The following is a 20,629-nucleotide window of genomic DNA, read 5'->3' as shown; positions in this document are numbered from 1 at the left end:
GAAGGTCCTTCAATTGGAGCCTGTAGTCCTCCAGGGTGGCCACGCGGTCTCGATCTAGGGTCTGTACCGGGGAGCCCCTCGGTTAGAGGCGTGCTATTTTTCCCCTCAGGATCCTCTCTTGGGTCTCCCTTTCCTTCTGTCAGGAACCTATTTTTATAAGCACTCCTTAGTGTCGCCATGAAGGCGTCCCAGAGAATGGGCGTACCCAGTTCCCCGTTGTCATTTATCTCAAAGAACTCTGTAATGGCCTCCAGTACAGTCTGGGCATGAACCTCGTCTCTCAGAATGGCATTGTTACACCTCCAGCGTCCCCTCCGTTCTCTGCACCAGTCCCCTGCCAAAGTGACCCTAACCAAGTCTTGATCCGACCAGGGGACAGAGTCTATCCTGTAACCCGCTATGTGTGGTCGGAGTACCTCATCCGCAAGGATGTAATCTATTCTGGAGAAGGTTTTATGGGCAGAGGAATAGTATGAGAAAGAGGGAGTTCCCGTTCGGGGGGTGGGTAGCATGTCCACCAATTTCAAATCCTCATTCACCCTTTGGAAGCAGCGTGACGTGACTTCACCAGCGGGTTTGGGGTTTGGTACGCCCACCCGTTGTCTATCCCTGGATGGGTCCAGGACCATATTGAAATTGCCTCCCACCACCAATGGGCCCTGGACAAAGGTTTTCAGCCTCTCCCCACTCCCTCCCAGAATTGAGCCTGGCCTTCATTTGGGGCGTATACTACCGCCTGGGTTATGGGCGATCCCTGTAGGGAGCCTCGTATGAAGAGCTAGCGGCCTTCGGGGTCCCTTAGGATGGAGTCTTTCTCAAAACCCATCCCCCTAGCGATCAAAATTGCAAACCCTCTTTTCTTTCCTTTGTGAGATGCATAGAATATCTCCTCGATACCGCCACCCCGCAACTTGAGCTCCTTCCCCCTAGCCCAGTGTGTTTCCTGCACGAAGAGTAGATCCAGCTTAGCCCTCCTAAATTCTCTGATTAGGGATCTTTTCGTGGGAGTGTTCAAGCCCCGTACATTCAGGGTTCCCACCCCTAGGGCCGGTCGGTCGTCAGCCATCATCCCTGTCGCCTTTCCCCTTGGTCACCAGTGTCGCGTTGGCGCTCCCTCCCTGCGTACTGTGTTTTCTCTTTGAAACGGTTCCCCAACTTCCCCCCCCCATGCTTTCCCCACCATAGAACCCCCAACTTGTAAATGAACCCCCACCTCCCTCCCCGGCGTTCAGCCATGTAGTTCTTCCATTCCTAGATTGTTGGCTGGACCACCTGCCGGTTCCCCCCCGGCCAGGCGTCAGTTCCAAAGTGCGGTAACGTGAGTCCCCCCTTCCCCATCCCATCTCTCCCCCGAACCTCTCATTTGATCACTCTCCCGGGCCCTGGTTGATGCTTCTCTCGGTTCCCACAGTTGTGTTCCCCCCCTAAGCCCCCTTATACTTGCAGTTCGAGGGGGTGCAGCGAACGAAGCATCCCTAGAGTCCTATTTTCAATCTGTGATCTGCGCGGGGTCGCTGGTGTCACCCCTCTGAGTCGGCGCGGTCGTCCTCCATTGGTGTTGGTGGTGTGTTCAGTTTCTTGAACTTCCTCGCACCGGTTTTTCTCCTTCTGGAGTTGGGCTGCCCGGGGGTGCCCCTGTGGAGCGCCTCGGACCCACTGGTCCGCTCCGGGGAGCGGGTGCACCCACATAGTCTTGACTAGCACCCTTAATATCTTCTTCCGTTACCAGCGTAGTGCGTTGGCCTAGGTATTCAAAGGACAGAGAACGGATATCCCCATCTGTAACGGACACCTTTCTCTTTCAGTTGTTGTCAGGGGGGCGGCACATCCTTCGTTTAGCTAGGGTGTAAGCAGAGAGGTCTTGAAAAATGCCGATTTTTGCGCCGTTAGAAGTTATCGCTCCCGCCTTCCTCGCAGCCTCCTGAACTTTAGCTTTCTCCATGTAATAATGGAAACGAGCCAGAACCGATCTGGGGCTCCCCGATCTTCCCCCGGCCCTGTGCACCCTGTCGAACGTGAGTTCCGTCGTCATTTCCTCGGCAAACAGGAGGATTAGGGTGTCTTTCACCACTCGGGTCAGCTCACCCTGTGTCTCCGGGATTCCAAAGAACCTTAGATTGTTCCGCCTTTCCTTATTTTCATAGTCGTCCATAATCCTGGCTCTCCTCATCCCTCTTTTCTAGAGCCGCATGCTGTGTTTCGAATTGGATTTCCTGAGATGTAGAGGACGATTTATAATTCTCCACTTGTAGGACTCTGTCCTCGATTTTGTCTACCCTTTGGTCTAGTTTCTCAAACTTCTGGGCAATGTCGGCTCTCATTTCTCTGATCTCCCGGAGGATGGAGGCGAAGCCCCTCTCCATCGCCTTCGGATTCAGCGTGTGCCATGGTTCCGGAGATGGTGGAGACCATGTTGGTGTTCTCTGTTTCTTGGAAGCGAAATGTTTGTAGGGCCTTCTTCCAGCTCATGGAGCTCTGCTAATCCCCTGCCGCGGGTTCCGCTGTGGTCAGAGGGGCCTTTGGGGAGAATACCGTGCCGTCCCGGGGCCAGTCCGTAGTACGTCGCACCAATGGGGTTTGCAGGCGATGGATTGTCTCCTGCGGGGTGTGGAGTAGACCTTCAGGCGGGCACTCGCCCCGCAAGCCAAGGACGGGGGCCTCTCACCTGGGTAGAGGGCAGCCTGCGTGTTCGGGGTGGGCCGGGGGTCCAATGATGTGAGGGACGCCAAAGGTGTGTTCCAATGCCCTTGAGCGGCGTGATCGTGGGGGTCAATCTTCAGGTTTTAATTGTTCGACGCCCCCCAGCTGCGTGGAGCGCCGAGGGCCCCTAGAGTTCTGCTGCGCTGACCCGGGGCCGTGGAGTTGTGGATGTTTCCGGGGTGAGGGCTTTAGCCCTTATAGATGATGGGGCAGCCCCCCAGGCGGGCACTGGCCCCGCTTACCAAATGCGGGGGCCTCTCACCTGGACCGTCTGTTCACTGTCTTCCCCCGGGGCGGTGTCCTCGGGAACCTCCGTTGTCCAGCGGGTTCTCGTTCCGTGGCGCGGCCCTGGGGGTCTGCCCCTGTTGTGCCCACGGCTGTGGGGGTCTGCGCCACCCACCCTCTGGCTGGGGGCCACTGTTGTGACCCAAAGTGCCGTGGTGAGGGCGTGGCAATGATATATTTCAACGTTTGTGGTTGAGTAGAATTCCAGGCTAGATCCCCATGGGGTATGGGGGTGCGGGGTCCGCTGCGGGCTGATCCGTCTCTGTTGGCCGTGTATTCTGCTGAATTCGCCGTGAGGCGGGCACACGCCTTGGGAAGGAGCCCAGGGGCCGCCACCTGCACGAGGGGACCCTGCTCTGGGGCCCCCCACCACTTAGGGGTCTTGTTGTTCGGGGGGGGGTCTGGGGCTGTCACGCCCTACAATTGCCTCAAAAGTCCCTCTGCAGGCCCCCGGCGTCCAGGGGGGGGGGGCGTGTGTACTCAAGCCCTGTCCCGTTCGGGCCTCCGCAAGTTCTAGGTCGGGCCCGAGTCCCTCTCACCTGCCTCGCTTCCGCGAGCGTTGGCAGGCCCAGGAGCCTCATGTGCCGCGGGGCCGCGCCGGTGGAAATCACGCCAGAACCGGCGTGTTATGCGAGATAGGGTGCAGGCGCCTCCGCGGCCCTCCCACGCCACGGCTCTCCACACTGCCTCGGGGCCGAACAGGGCCGCCCGCGGCTCCCCTCCTGGAACCCCGAGGTCCCGTTCTCTGGCACCCGAGGGACCCTGGACGTCGCTCCTTCGCCCCGGGGGGCCCCCGGGTTTCACCACACCTGCGGGCTGCAAATGTTCCGTGGGCGGCTAATGGGGGGTGGGGGGGGACTCAGTCCCTCGATATGGCTCAGCTTCGCGGGAGCAGCGTCTTCAGGCAGCCATCGCCTGTGTGCCCCCTGGTGGCCTCCGACACTTGCATCTTTAGCTTTGATGTGTTGACTTCTTAGACATCCCTTTCCGTTGCATGTTAAGACATGTCAGGTAAGGTTAAGAGTTGAGCTATGTCTCATATTTTATCTGTTGCCATGTTTTTTTGATTAAAAAGAATATTGTCATGAAAAAAGCACAACAGTACAATGATCCTGGTTATTCAGTATAAAAAAAAAATTGCATTTAGCTACTGGGTATAGTACATTTCTCTTAGTTCAAGTAGATAGACGTTTACTCGATTCTGCAGGTCTAGTAAGATTTTAAAGATTTGAGGGGAAGGTTCTGTTGGGCTCATCAGAGTAGGGTCCTTGATGAGCTAGTGGGATAAAGGATCAATGGGGTAAGTCGGTTTATCATGCAGAAATAAAAACTTCAGGGACTACTCACTGGAGGCAAGGTTTAGGTATTTGCAGTCTCTTAATGAACACAGGGCATGGTGTTAACTGCAGGAAGTATTATGTGGCTTTATATCAGCACTAAGCTCAGCGCAATTTGGTTATGTGAAGTTGAAATGCCCTGCTCAGATCATAGTAAAATATATTTATTTTAAATACACATTCTCAAACTTCAGTTTAAAAAAGAAATATGGGTTATATCCGGCAAAGATAGTTGCCATTGCGAAAGATATATAGCATCCAAACAAAATACTGGTTGACTGTCTGGGAGGACACTCCTTATATTTTGGTACAGGGAGACCACATCATGGTGGCCACATGAAAAATATCAGGGATGGTACTGTACCACATTATTTTACACACTAAGAATGAGCATTTAAAACTTTCTTTTTTGGTGTTTTGCAGTCTGAAGATATTCGCCTTGAGCCAGATCTGTACGAATCATGTAAGACCGACATCCACAACTTGTGCCAGAATGTGCCATATGGGAATGCTCAGGTAATTCTTTCCATTGTACCTTGCATAGTACGTAATTTGATTTTCTGAATAACCATAATAACTACATCAATCTCTCTCAATATCTTCTTACATTAAAGTTTAAAGAGAATGTGATTACACTTCATTTGTAGTCCTATACTGCCTCCCATAGCTACGAGACAGTCCAACATTAAGTCTTCAGGTATATATAGAAAAGGCAAGTGTACTGCTAAGATATTTTACCCAATGTATTCTTATAAATTGACGCTTTTTAAACTTTTATCAGAAAGACGACTTTTTGCGAAATAGCTTGACTCTGCATGATTATTTAAGGCAAGATTGTATCGACAACTGTCCAGAACTTAAAATAAGTTTCCTTGTTTTCTATGACCCATTGGCATGTTCTTTTACCACCTTTTAATTCTGTCTTTGTCATCCTCTATGCTCCCCCAGATCATAGAGTGTCTGAAGGAGAATAAAAAGCAGCTGACTTCACGATGTCATCAGAAGGTATTCAAGCTGCAGGAAAATGAGATGACGGACCCAGAGCTAGACTACACACTCATGCGAGTTTGCAAACAAATGATAAAGGTGAGGGATGGTGAATTATTGCAAGTTTTCATTTATTGATCTTCAATCCTTTTGGGTCTGATGCATGCCAGCAGCACCCTAAAAGCAGTGTTGAATCACTGTGATAAAAGGCAAATGCTGGCTAATCATGTCCAACCTAACCAGGCCCCCACTGTGTGATGAAATTATTTCAGAGACTGGGTGTGTTCAAGGTACACAATTGTGCAGCATTGGCAGTGTTGTAATGTTTTATTTCAGCCATGTGTTTAGGGACTGAGACGGAGGCACAGCTCTATTTCAGGGGTTCCTTTAAGCGTTCTGTGGCTCACTTGGAGGTAATGCCTACTGAGCAGTGAGAGAAGACAGAATGGGAGCAGGGTGGTTTCAAGTTGGTGTAACACTAAGAAAATTAAGACTGTTCATATAGAGATGCTAATAAAATGCTTGGTTCTGTGAAGGTAAGCAAATTATTACGGTTATAGTCATGTAGACTTGTTTACAAAGAATCTTTTTAGATTTCACAAAGTCACATTGGTTCTTAAAGTACCAACTTTGGCTTATAGTTTCCCTTCGAGAATACTTGTGACGCTGCATCCACACTTATCAGTGGCAGTCTAAAAGAAAGACCAGCTTCAGTTAAAAGCACTGCATTCTGGCGGTCTGGTTACAGATGAGCCAAATGTTGAGGCCGTATCTCGGACTCTGTGATGTCTCGGACTCTGTGATGTCTCGGACTCTGTGATGTCTCTATCCTTGGTATACAGGAAGTCTGTACTATCCAGAGGTTTGGTAGAATGGCAGAGCAGCCAGGCATATTTTAGGAGGAGGATGTGAGCTGAAGGTAAATACAATGAACTCGGTAAATACATAGGCCCAAAGAAACTCATACATTTATAGTTATAGTAAAATGGACATTTCATATATACAAGGCAGTTACATTCTGGTACCGAAGTACTATTTAAACTAAGCAGCACAATCAAAAACATCAGCAATACTTCAGGTGAGTAATCCAATAGTAATGAAATCTACAGATAAGTGATTTTACTTATTATAGTCACTCGGAAAAGGTTCTGTTGTAGGAATACAAAAGGTTATTCAGCACCAACAAATAGCAAGTCACTACTTTCATAGACCTATAATACTTTTCATTGGCCACAGGCCTTTAGCAGTCATCCCTAACTAGTTATGAGTTCTTCAGAGTTAGTTTGGCGAGGATGCAGAGCAGGCACAGCAGCAGTGAAGGTACAATTCCTATTAGTCAGTGCTTTTGTTGGTCAAAGTTATCTGGGACCTTAAAAAGGACTAGGTGCATGAGCACAAGGCCTGGGTGAATGGTATGGGTGAACACCCAAAAACGGGATACAGCACTCCAGTAACACATGAGCGACATAATGGCTTGAGGGAAGTTCTACCCTGAGCCCTACGGCACTTTAGGGGGGGTTGAAGAAAATGCAGCTGGATTCTTTCACGGTGCAGCAGCGGTGTTCCTGTTCCTTGGTCATGGTGGCGAAAGGAGGGACTCTGGAAGTAATGCAGCAGCAGTCGAGAGAAGGGACTCTCGACAAGGAATATTTGTTTTCCTAAGTCGGTCTGCCGTTTTGGTGCCTTTTCGCAAGCTCCAAGGACAAATGTTTACCGCCCGGTCTTTGACTTTGAGGACTTTGAGGACTTTGAGGAGTGGGATCTAGTCTCTGGAGGGCCAACTGGAGCTCACCAAAGTTCTGGAAGGATTAGTTCACGGGAAGACTATGCACTGCAGTTGGGTCGGAGGTCTCTTGCTATTGGTAGTTTGCAGCCCTGGATGGTCACAGCATGTTGGGGGATGGCTCGTTATGCAGGTCGTTTTATGGCTAGTTGGTCCCACCAGCCAAAAGAAAGGTGTACTTTTCTTCAGAGCTCCTCTGTAGATTCAAAAACGTGGTCAGGACATCAGTGATCTCTTTGCGGTTACTGGAAGGGTTTGCAGGCATCTCTGGTTGTCTTTGGATTTTCTGTTCCAGTGGTCGACTTGGCTTCTGCCTCAGGAACATCACCTTTTATCAGGATTTCACCCTCTGCAGAGACTCCCTGTAGTACACAGAAAGGGGTGGGTGGCTGTCCAATCAGGACAGCCAGTCCCGCAGTGGGAACTGGTTCCTTTCAGGCACATCAGCTGACAAAGGATATCAGAATTTCAGAATCCTCCCTGCCCCCCCCCCCCCCCCCCCCTCTCACACACGCCTTGACAGGCTTCACAAAGGTTCCCACTGAGGACAAAATTCAAATCAAGTCCTCCCCTCCCAGTATGGCGGAAGGACCAAGAAAGGATAACCACACAGGAAATGGTGGAGAAAAACTGAGCCACAATGTTAGAAAATATTTGACACTTGTGTGCATATAGCCGTAGCCCCTGTGTTGGGAAATTGCTAAAAAGTCGGTAGAACACGTGCACTACCACCAGCCATAACTATAGTGTTACTTTAACCAAAAAGTTACAGGAGCAGAGAGAAAGGGGATATTGGGGTAATCCCTCAGCACTCCACATAGGGGTTTGCTGATCTCTCGGCAGGAAAAATGGCACTCTACCCCAGAGAACAGTAGTTATCAAGGAAGATAAAAGAATATAAAACAGGAGAGCCAAGGTGCTCCCAGCAACACTGCACACAGGGTGCTGTGTGCTGCAAAAGTGACACGGATGCCTTTAAAAAAAGCTATGGAGGAAAGCAGGACTCCATGAAATAAAGTAAAACATACAGAACAGGGCTTGCATGATCAGAGCAATAAAGAATGAATGAGGAGAAAAGGCTCCCCTCATTCAGGAGAACCAGAAAGGTCCAGAAGTCCAAGTGGGGGTTTCTCACTAGGAGAGGGGGTTAAGCATAACACTGATCTCCCTAACAGTGCTACATAAACCAGCAGGGAGGTACACACTCTACGGGGCTGTCCAAATGGTGTGTAACATATTTATTTTCGTGATCTTCAACTGTCAACCCCAGGACCCTTAGCTGGACTTTGATTATTATTCCCTTTTTCCTAGGTGAGGGGAATATTTTTGCCTTTTCACATAGTATTTTACTGGCTGGTGGCAGGGGTTTTACCTTAATGACTTTTCAGATTACTCGCAGGCTGTCAAATGAGCCGCAGTAATATACAGACGGGCCACCATGCTGCTAGAATGGTAGGCTCCTTTTTTCCACCTTTTCTCATTTGCTTGTTGTTTGAGGTAGTAGTCTGCCATTCTAGGTGGGAACAACGTCTGTTTAAGTTTTGTCTTCAGCTGGAATCCTTTGTATTCCCTGCCCAGAGTGTCTGAGGGCAGGAAGCGAGGGAGGAGCCCAAAACTCTGCAGCCTTTGTCTTTCACTTTGCTTGAAAATACCAAACTCCCGGGGTGGGGGGGGGGTGGGGCTGTGACTGTACTGATTGGACAGCCAGACCGCCCCTATCTGTAAACTGCAGGGAGATTTGCAGAAGTTGTGCTGTAGTTTCTGATAAATACTCAGCGCCTGGAAGCTGCTGACAAGTCGACCACTGGAAATGAAACCGAAGAGGAAGAAAAGATGTCTGTAGTGATTTCCAGAGAGCCTGCTGTGTAACCGGAGCCTGATGCAGCCTTTCCTTCTAATCGAACTGGAGGTCCAAAGACCTGCATTTTCAGCCACCCCATGATGTGCTGCGACCTTGCTGGGTTGCAATACCCTGGGACCTTGAGCGATTGTGCGGTGCATGGTAATCCGAAGTCCAAATACGTCCAAAACATTTGTGACCTCCTCCCGGCTCTCCAGAGACATGATCCGAAACCCTGCAATCCCCTCTCCAGAGTGCAGGACCAAGAGTTGAGAGAATCAGACTGGTGATATTCGCTAATCTGGCTTCTGTAAAAAAGCGCCAAATCCACAGCGCCATGAGAATCCATGAATTAGTTGCTGGAAGCCTCCTTTGACGACTGCTGCTGCAAGTACCGTTCTTCCATCTCCAGACAAAGAATCCATGTACTGGGTCCTGTGCTGCTGCATCCTGAAGGCATTCACTCTGAATCTCTTCTTTTCTCCTAGGGTATTATGTGGGCTTGGGTAACATTTACATTAGGTCTGGCGTGCATCCTGTGAGGCTGATTGGATGATTTGTGGTGTTGGGAGTTTGCCATACCAATTGCCCAGGCCTATTGCTGGAACACATATAGGGAGACTTCTCAGAAGTCTCTGAATACTTTTTAAACTCTGAAAGTAAGACTGACTTGTTAAAGAACTCCTCTGGAACTTTGACTTTACTGCAATTAATCTTGGCTTGCCTACACTTGGCACCTATACCTCTAGGGGTCCCTCTTCTGCCTCTATGAAAACTCCTGCAATAGACCAGGGAAGGACTGGATAAGAAAATACTTCGGTCTTAAAGTATAACCAGTTTAAAAGTACTTGCTTAAAGACTTGGTGTGGTAACTGCATCTGTGTGAAAGAAGTTACAAAGTATCCTTCAGTTTATGCTTACCTTTGCATTCTGCTGCTCTGAGAAGTGTATGGATTGGTGTTTGTTAGCGAACATTTTCAGTTTCTCTGCCAATTCCCTTAACTTGAGGCCCCCGGCACTTCTGCTGGGCTCTGGACTTTTTTGATTTTAAATTCCTGAGTGAGTGGAATTTTTTGCCACTCATTCTTTTTCTCTGACGGGGAGTTTTATTTGTACTGTTTTATTGATTCTGGTGAACGCAATGTTTAATACAGGCATCTGCTTGTTTACTATGCAACACCCTGCTCACTGTCCTGGAACATTTGAGGGAGTTTGAGCGCACCACTGTCTTTGACTGAGGCTCTAATGAGTAGCCTTCTTCTTCGGACTCCCATGTGAAGAGACCCCAAATTTGTCAATTTCAGCCTCTTACTGCTATTTGATTCACTTATGCGGGGCACTGTTGCTCCTCTTGGCCTCTAGAGACTTGCTCACTCTACCTGGCATAACTTCATACACTTTTAATTGTTCAATACTTTGGCTGTTGCAGATGTTTTCTTCTTCCTTAATCTAAGAGGAATGTCTCTTATTTGTAGAACCTCCTCTTGTACCTTGCAAATAGTATCCTTGATCGTAGGCCAACCTCGACTCATCGCTGTTTTGCACACACTGTATTTCCATCGTCTCATGATTCTGGAGCCTTGGTCTTTCTCTGAGGTAGCTTGGTTAAATTCGGCATGAGGCAGCTTCCATTTTCCTATCGTGGCCGTCCTTGCCACATTATATATTCCTCTATAGCAGGCTTCTATACATCTCATCTATCCTGCGTTACTGCATATTTACAGTTATTGACCATTAAGTTACTTCATTCTTCTTTATATCCTCGATTACTTTAACTTTCGGTACATATGTCTCTCAGTGCTTGTTACATCGATACTCAGTTTCAACATAGGTCCATATATCTTCATGATAAAACTGTTCCCCCGATTTCACTTAGCACTCCATGATGTTCATAGTTGCGTGCTAACATCATTCAATGTGGCACCCTGCCACACTTTCAGTGCGAGGATACATTCTATATGGCTGTCTGAGTGCATAACGTGTCTCATACACTCGATGCGGTAGTGGGATTACACAAGGGTTACCAGCCACAGCCCTTCGTCTGCTGTTCCAATATGTTGCTGGTGTTGGGGAGGAGCTAGCGCCTTCTTGCACCCCCAAGCGCTATACAATTAGGCAAGACTTCTGTTGACTGTTTCTAAGCACTATAGCACTGAGTCTTTTTCATGCACATACAATCGCACACAGACGTGGGTGGCCACTAAATGAAGGTAGTTAGTATTTAAATATAAGGTGTAAATCACTATTGGCTGAATACATTTATAAAATGTTAAATTATATATCTTTTTATTTACTTGTATTTAATCGGATTTGCAATTTTTACAAGAATGATGCTGGATATACTGGGAGAACGACAGAAGAAGAGAGAAAAAAAGACAGGAAGAATAGTTAAACTTTCACTTGAGGCTCACTACAGTCCAGAATATTCATTCCGCCGGGGCTCCTGCTCGTCAGCAGGTCACTCTGTCCATCTGTGCGTTGATCATTTGAAAAGCATTTTCTATCATTTTTACCGTGGCTATTGTCCATTTTGTCCGTCACCCCCACCCCACCATCAGCCTATTCCACCATATGGTTTCTTCTTCTTTCCCCACAGTCTGTGCACAGGCTATTCAGGTAAGCAGCTCTTTCATCCCGAAGCTCCAAGCATTTTACCAGGAGATGCCTTAGGGTTTCTGGTTGATTTATCTGACCACATAGTCTACATTCTTTGCTGTTAGTTTGTAGCCTGATAGCCTGGATTTCACGGGTTGGGAGTAGGTTTAGGAGTGCTCTCATGTAGGTTTTCCTGAGTTGTTGGTTCGGGCATTTGATGCAGTAGGCCAGTGGCACTTTCAGTCTATTGAAGTTATATTTAGTTTTTCTCAAAGCATGGTAAAGAGCAGCAGGCTCTGTGCCAAAAGGAATGCAGCCTGTGCTAAAAATAGACTACAGGCATTGCTGTGGTGTTCGCTAAGGCTAGCAGAGCACGAGGTAATTCGGCAGCTGTTGGCTGTCTATCAAAAGCCCATGCAGGCTAAGACTCAATGCATGACATACAGAATTATGAAACCAAGTTTAATAGATTGTAGGACCAAATAAAAGTATGAATATGAGTGAAGTATGGAGAGTATGATGGTAACATTTGTTTATATATACATGTCGAAAATGTAGCAAAATTATAAACGGGAGCTACAATGTATTCTTGCATATAGGCTAGCAGTATGCCAAGTAGTATGCCCTAAACGGAGACCCAGTCATGAAGGTAGGAAGACTGCAGCATCCTGTCATGATGCCTACCCCCGGGCATCCGGGTCGAGTCCATCAGCCTCGGGAGCAGGCATCCAGATACTCATTAAAATCCCAACAGCCCCGGCTGGGGGCTGTTTGGATTCAGTCCTGGCGCCTTAGGCGCCAGGCTCATCATAGAAATCTATGGCGCCAGGCTCATAGACTTTACTTACCTTATGCAGACCATGCTGCAAATGAGTCCAAGCCAATGTGAGGCCTGGATGGGACTATTTTATTACAGGGACTATTTTTCACTCGGGTGTGGTTCTGGGGAACTTCTTACCTGGGACTACTTTGCAGGCTATTTAAACCACGCCCGAACAGAAGCCCATGCTTCGCGTTATTCTGCATCCAGCAGCGTGATGCTAACCGTGTCTGCAAGTCAGCATCCAGTCTTCTGCCATGCCCGCCTCGAATCCAGAGCTCCTAGACAAAAGGAAAAAAAGGAGAAGAGGTTAGATTACGGACATTTGATTCCTTACCTGATTCCGGACCCAGCACATCTCCGAGCCTGGAAAGGACATTATTTCAGCACGCGTAGCTTCGCCAGCAACAGCGCCACGTTCTACTCACCAGTCCACCGCATCTTTCGACTCGGCGCTGCCTCCATTTTCTTCGTCGAAATTCAGCACCTGGGGGAAAACAAAAGGAATAACAAGGTGAGCCGAGAAAACCGGCAAAGACAATCTCTTTGCCAGCATAGGCTTGCCTGCTTTACCACCGGAGGTGTTATTCTTTAATTCGCCGCATCTTCCTATGCCGCACCTATAAAGGGAGAGAAAACAGCAAGTTAAACTCATGCAACTTTCACCGGACAGTGTTTGGTAATACAGACTTACCTGAATGCCATCAGCTGCCTCCAGGCAATATTCTTTTGGACCCAGCTGCAACCTAACGAGGGAATGGAACAAGAGTGAACCTCGGACATATTGAACTCTTTGAACTTTATAGACACTGGAGTCCATATTCCTCCAGAACTCCTCCAGTAACTTCAACCCAGTGAAGTAACTGGTATCTACGCGCCCCTGCATGCCATGCAGGATGGAGAGCTCATCACTTAAAAACATAAGGTGAGGTTACCAAAAGGGGATATCGGAGGTGATTAGTGGGGAGAACGAGAACTGTTGGGGGGGGCCATCACTAAAGTCCACGGGTGGCTAAATCCCTTTTTCCACTTGCAGGAGAATACTTCTACGAGTCCAGCAGACCAGATTAGGCGGGCCAGTTCAGACTGTCATCTCTTCACTACGCATGACGTTGGTGGAGACCGCAGCTGTCCGGGTCCGATCGACGCCCCTGTGGGAACCAGGTGAGCATAACACATTCCTTGTAAGGGAAAGACCGTTTTGGACAGAGCCATGCCAGTATCCTGTGACCAAGTCCAGAGTATTTAAGCTTGCTGCCTGGCACCAGTCTGTAGGAGCTGGGAACGGTTAGGGACAGAATACCTTTCAAGGAGCAGAGTTCTTTGCCCCATGCTCATTTCTATACAGGTTAAACTTGCTATCCTTGCAAGATAGACTCTTGGCCTTAATTCCCTAGAGGGTTGAACTTTAATCTGGTGTGAGCGTGATTAGGGGTACGTTTATAATTAAGGAGTACCTCTGTAAGTTGGACTACCTTGCACTGGTGTGGAGGTGGGAATTAATGAGCATTCATCTGCTCCTCTACATTCCCCCATCTTGTCAAATCTTCGACCAAATTCTCTTCTTCAGCCTCCTTCATCTTTTCTTTGAACTGTTTCTTTGGTATCCATCTTTGTCAGCCTCCTCAGGTGACCTGCATTATTTATGTTCATCCATACTCCAGGTCATGTGGACATAATATCAAACGTCCTACATATTTTTTATGATCCTTGGGATAGGTGAACTTTGTTGCTGAAGGTGCAAGGGTACATTTCTTTATATTCTCACGGGTACTGGCTTCATTCTGAATTTGCTCTTCAGTTTCAGTATCTATATCCATCATTGTCATTCCAATAGTTTTCTTGGCTGTCTTCTGGCATTTTCCCAAGATGATCCTTTTAAGACAAAATCCTAGCAATACAAACACTAAGATTGCTCCAAGTAGCTTGAATGCATTTGCCAGCCAGGTTGGAATCCACAAAAAAGAAATGTAAACCAATCACCCTTCTCAGTCTCATCTACATCATCCACCATTTTTGTGTGCAGGGTTGACCACATTATTGCTTCCGTCAGGGTCCCATTTTCTTGATCATGGGCAGGTCTAAATGTACAGCAAGAAGGCCTGATCTTGGCGCACACGCCTCCTTCCATTGCTGTGATCAAGTCCAGGACATAAATGTTCTGGAGGGCCATAAGCCTGATTGCTCCAATTTCTTCCCTGATTGCATTAAATCCTTTTATTGTCATATTGTCTACACCAGCTCCCATTTGGTGACCTGCAACCTCTTGGCATCCACTGCAGTCTAAATTCCTGGTATGAAGATAGCTGTAAAGATCATCACTGCTGTTCTGCTGAACAGCTTATGCTCATCAGGAATATCATGATATGCTTCTACTGATTTTGCTGAAAGTAATTCTCTTTTGTCGGGGTCTGCAGAACGAGCTTCTCTTCCTCAGGTGTCCATTTTCGGAAAATGTTATCTGCAAGTCACTTTGTGGTACTACCAAGGCTGGTAAACTTATCACTACCAATGATCACTCTCCTCCCCATTTTGGTGGCTATTTCATATATGCTCTTAATCCACACCAATAGGGGTCCATCAGGACTGCTGTTCCTTCATGCCTGGGATGTCAAAAATTCGGCCACACTTGAAATTTTCTCCAACTTGGATTGTGCCCTCATTTCTGAAACCTAAGGACTCATTCTTCAGGGGTAGTATTTACAAGGGTTCCCCCCCCCTCCTCATCGAGCCATGTTAACTAACTTGGCATCTTATACCATTGGTCTTTGCATTTGTTCTTTGTCCCATCACAACTTTTTCCAATTGTCCTGTTAATGCTTGTGTTTTACACACAACCAATCCATCAACTCCTCCTTCAGGAGTGAGCATTACTCCTTTAATTCGTGGCTGGCCTCTTTCCCAGCATTCTTGCCTTTCCTCCCCAGTCTTGTATTCACATTGGAGCATCTTATTTTCTTTCATTTTGATTCCTGCTCCATTTATTCCAGGCTGTTCATATTTTATTATTCGATGAGTTCTCTTTACTTTATATCTTGTACATAATTATCTTCTCCTTGAGACTTCTGTATTCACCCATACTCTGGATGCTGTTCTGCCTTAGAATTGTCTCTTGTCAAGCAAAGTGCAAGGTGTGTTAGGCAATGTGCCCTTTCCACTGATACTTCTGTTGCTTTGAATATTTTAGATGTTCACAAAGCATAGGGTGTAAGGGAACGCACAAAACAGCTTTCATCCGACGTTCTCCCCATCTTTCATGTGCTGATACCATAAATAATTTTTTAAATGTGCTGAATTGTCAAGATACACATTTATATTTTCTCCTCAACATCCCTTTTAAATAGACACCATATATGTTTTGTTATATTATAGAAAAAGCTGTCTGTGTCTCTAGTGGGAACAGTAGTTTAACATCCTCTATCTGTATTGTCCTTTTTGATATCTCTAAATAGCATAATAAAGAGGAATACCGAAATCATAATGTAAAATATCACAATTCTAACTCCATGAAAATGTAGACTTTCTGGATAGTCGTGAATTTCAGAAATTTTGGAATCTCCGTTTTGTATTCACTTTAATATGCAAATCTGTCATCTCCTTTTGGATTGCACATTTATCAACAACTAAGATAATTGCCACTATTATAACTATTATAAATATGATTGTTCTTTGGATTACTGAGATGTCACTATATTTGCGTATTGTTTTATTAGAGCTGTAGAAGACCGGAAAATGTAGGAAAAACATGTGTGTGTGTGTGTGTATATTGTCTGCATTAGGTACCATGAAAGATTAAATGTGCTTCCTTCCGGTTCTTCGAGTGGATTGTGTCCTCCAACGTATTCCTGATCTTAGATCTTAGATGTACTCCATCCAGCTTTGCTGCTCTCCTGAAATTTTTTCGTCAGAGGGCGCTGTGCGTCGATGTCGAGTCGATGGTCCCTCGAAGGCCTCCGTAGAGGGCGACATCATCGGGTATATAAGTAGCATGCGCAGCGCCCGTTGTCCTCAGTTCTGTTTTTCCGCAGTATATGGTGCTTCGGAGATTTGGCGCGCCTTGAGTTCTGTGAAGATATAAATGTAACGAAATGTCCTCGTCCTCGACGCCGACCCTGGCCCTGAAATCGGGTTTCAAAAAGTGCAAGTCGTGCGGTTCAAAAAATGTCGATCACGGACCCGCACCGAGAGTGTTTGTGGTTCCTCGGAGAAGGCCACGACATGGAGGCCTGTACGAAGTGTCAGGCGATGACGGGGAAGGCCTTGCGAGAAAGGAGAGGAAAACTACAGGTAGGTCGCAAAACCGATCGTAAAGCCTCCAGCGTCGAGGTCCCGTGAGGAGAAATCTCCTCGACGCGAAAGGCATTGATCCAGGTCCCGAAGCGATTCCCATCGCTCGTCTTCAACAAAAAAATCGAAGAAACGACGCCACAGGTCTCCCTCCCCTAGTCAGTCGAGTCTCCGAAAAGGATGAAATGCCCCATGAAAAATTAGTCTCCCGAAGAGTGGGAAGCATTCAGGGTCAAAATGGAGATGTTTGAGAAAGCGAAGCCTCGGTCGGCACCTTCTTCGGAAGCCAGCCGGGAGCGTCATCGCTCCGACACTCGCGCGCCCTCGAACCCGGGTGATCGAAAAATGCTTGATTTCAGAAGAAAGCTGAATGGGGGACTTGGTGGAATCATTACACAATGCAAGTGGCACTGACACATCTCCTGAAAATGACTTTGGCAGACCAGAACCAGGAGAGCATGCCAGTCCATCATACCGTCAATTAATGACGAAGGTAGTAGATTATTTAGGATGGGCTAGACCATCAGCCCAATTCATCCACGATGATTTAACAGATATATTGGACCATGGTCCCACCCAAGACTCAGTACTACCCTTTAATGTAGCCCTGCAAAATAGGGTGGCCAAGAATTGGGGAAACTCTGGATTCTATTCCTCCGTAAATAAATCCCTCACCTCAAAATACCGCCCGGCCAGTAGCAACCCCGGCTACCTGTCCAAACATCCAACTCCCGAGAGTCTGGTCCTACAGGCAGCCACAGCTTCTAACAAACTTGCGTACCCTTCAATCCTTCCAGACAGGGACGATAAGCTTGTGGATGGCTGGGCACGGAAGGTATTTTCAGCAGGGAGTATGGCTTTAAAATCTGCCAACTCCACGTGTCTTGGCAAAAGTTTCGTACACTCTGTGGGAGTGCATCGCAATGGCGGCGGAGCACATACCAGAAGGGAAAGAAAGGGAAGGGTTTGTAGCCATCGTTGGAGATGGAAAGGAAGCCATTCAGGAATCCCTTCAATCTGATTGGACACTGCGTATAGTGTAAGCAGGTCCATGGGCACTAGCACAGTAATTTGCAGATTTGCGTGGTTACGGAAGTCTGGTTTTGCACCGGACGTACAGAACCGCCTCCTGAACTTGCCTTTTGACGGTTCTCACCTTTTTGGCAACAAGGCTGACAAGAGCCTTGAGAGGTTGCAGACCTCAAAAGCAGCTGCCAAATCTTTAGGAGCTGCTATTAGGCAACCTCAGCCTTTTCGTGCGCAAGGACAATCGTGGAGGGGGTGATCCTATCGTTACTACTCATATGGAAAGGCGTGAGAAATGGCCAGTCAAAGGGGCCAGAGAAAGGCCACTCGTGGTGGACAAGGAAAACGTGCAAAGCCAGCTGCAGCCTCTTTGCCATCAGCAGCTGCAACAACCGCCACAACCACTTTGAGGACTTGCATCACAAAACACCTGTAGGAGGCAGGCTGTCACAGCATCTGCAAGAATGGCGAGCCATTACTTCAGATGTTTGGGCTCTAGAAATAATAGCCCTTTTCTAATGCAACCTCAAAGCAATCCACCAGGGAGACGCATGTTGAAGTTTTCGGACCCGCTCCTAACCCTAACCCTCCTAAGTTCTAACCCTGCTGGAGAAAGGTGCTATAGAACCAGTACCTGCAGCGGAGAAGCACAAGGGTTGGTACTCCCTGTATTTTTTATCCCCCAAAAAGGACGGAGGACTGAGACCCATCTTGGACTTAAGAAACTTGAACAAGTTCCTCAGGAAGGACAAGTTCAAGATGGTTATCTGTTCTCGGATCCTTCAGGCCCTTCAACTTCAGGACTGGTTGGTGTCATTGGACCTCCAGGATGCTTATTTTCATGTGCCGATTTATCTCGAGCACAGAAAATAGCTGAGGTTCGTAGTTGGCGACTCACACTATCAGTTTCGAGTCCTGCCATTCGGATTGACCTCCGTCCGAGGGTCTTCACCAAGTTAATGGTAGTGGTGGCAGCGCACCTCAGGAGAAGGGGATTCATGTCTAACCCTACCTGGACGATTGGTTGATCAGGGCACGTTCTGCCGAGCAAGCACTGGATCATCTGAAAGTTACCTGCCACTTCCTCCACAGACTGGGCTTCTCCCTAAATTTCAAGAAGTCGCAAATGACACCTCCCAACAGCTTCAGTACATAGGAGCTGTATTAGACACATCCTTGGGAAAGAGCTTGCCTCCCAAGTCGAGGGCTCAAGACATTCTTCAGATGGTTTCCAAATTCCAAAATGCCCAAAATCTCCAGGCTTACAACTTTTTAAGGTTGCTTGGCCTCATGGCATCCTACCTCTTCCTGGTGCCAGAGGCACGCTTGAGGATGAGATCTCTTCAATGGGCTCTAAAGACTCAGTGGTCCCAGTTCTCGGGTCAAATGGCGGATCTTCTCCAGATTCCGAACTGGTTCGACAAGATCTTCTATGGTGGACCTGTAGAGAGAACACCCTAAAAGGAGAACCTTTTTGGCAACCATGGCCGGAGATCACAGTAGTGACGGCCGCCTCACTCATGGGGTGGGGAGCTCATGCCAACGATTTGACAATCAACGGTCGTTGGTCTCCATCGGAGTCCAAACTACACATCAACCTTTTAGAGCTGAGGGCAATCAGGCTAGCGCTGAAGGCTTTCCTGCCATCTGTCGGGGGGAAAGAATGTCCTGATAATGACGGATATCACAGTGGCCATGCATTATCTAAACGAGAGGTGTGGGGTCACTACCTCTGTGCAGAGAGGCAATGCAGCTCTGGTATTGGGCAATTCAGGAAGGAATCTCTAACGGCAATTCATCTAGCTGGGGAGGAGAATGATGGCGGAGGCTCTGAGCAGGCAGAGCACGGTGTCCCACGAATGGGAACTAGCTCAGGAAGTCATTCAAGTGATCTTCGCCCTTTGGGGAACCCCTCAAGTAGACCGATTTGCAACCGGTATCAACCGAAAGTGCGAAAGGTATTGCTCAAGGGAATTTCCCCCGAGAGGAGCCCTGGGGGACGCGTTCATGGTGGAGTGGAATTTCATATGTATGTGTTCCCGTCATTCCTCAGTTCATCAGGAGGCTGAGATGCTTCGGGAGCCGCATGATCCTAATTGCCCCAGATTGGGCCAGGAGAACGTGGTACCGGGACCTTCTAGACATGTTCATCTGTCCTCCAGTACGTCTTCCTCGGAGAGAGAACCTTCTCTCTCAAATGGAGGGCCGGGTTCTCCATCCAGAGGTCCAAACGCTCAACCTTCACGCTTGATATCTTAAAGGCTGAGATACAGGGATTGGAACCGTCCTGATGATGTTATGGAGGTGTTGCCTTCGGCAAGAAGGCCAGCAAAAAAGTCTCTATACCGTTGCCGTTGTAAAAAGATTTGCAGCTGGTGCAGAGAAAAGAATGTCGATCCTTTTCTATGTTCTATTCCGGAAGTATTATCTTTTCTTCTGACCCTAGCACATGTCTGAATGTTGGAACAATTAAAGGTTACCTTGCGGCGCTTTCCATTTTCAAGCGCTTGTCGGAAGAATGCTCCTACTTCAAAATTCCTTTGATAATACAATTCTTAAAAGGACTCACAAATGTGTTTCCTCCTCACCCATTTCAAGTACCGATTTGGGATCTTAATTTAGTCCTAAAATTCTTAATGTGTCCTCCTTTTGAGCCTATGCACACGTGTCCATTAAGATTACTAACATGGAAAACTGCCTTCTTAGTTGCTTTAACATCTGCAAGAAGAGTGAGCGAATTGCAGGCGCTGTCTTCTGGGCCGCCCTATACTGTGTTCCATAAGGACAGAGTTGTGTTGAGGGTAAAACCATCATTTCTACCGAAAGTAATATCTGATTTTCATTTAAGTCAGAAAATTGTCTTACCCGCATTCTATCCTCCACCCCATCCTTCGAAGGAGGAGGAAAGATTACACAGGTTGATCCGAAAAGAGCTTTAAGCTTTTACATCTCTAGACTTTCCAGACTTA

General features: G+C 47.5%; 1 protein-coding gene across 2 annotated transcripts in view; it reads left to right on the top strand.

Moving 5' to 3' along the window:
• GLG1 (golgi glycoprotein 1) overlaps positions 1-20,629 on the top strand; it is a 1,453,447-nt gene that overhangs the window by 1,006,461 nt on the left and 426,357 nt on the right. For both annotated transcript variants that reach the window (XM_069655141.1, XM_069655148.1), the window contains exons 18-19: positions 4,746-4,838; positions 5,271-5,408. In XM_069655141.1, the coding sequence (XP_069511242.1) occupies positions 4,746-4,838; positions 5,271-5,408 (231 nt within the window). The remainder of the gene's footprint in view (positions 1-4,745; positions 4,839-5,270; positions 5,409-20,629) is intronic.

This window comes from Ambystoma mexicanum, chromosome 1p, assembly GCF_040938575.1.
Source record: "Ambystoma mexicanum isolate Mex_15411 chromosome 1p, UKY_AmexF1_1, whole genome shotgun sequence".
NCBI classification, from domain to species: Eukaryota; Metazoa; Chordata; class Amphibia; order Caudata; family Ambystomatidae; genus Ambystoma; species Ambystoma mexicanum.
Note: the sequence above shows the minus strand (reverse complement) of the source record. Positions and strands in the feature narration are given on the sequence as shown.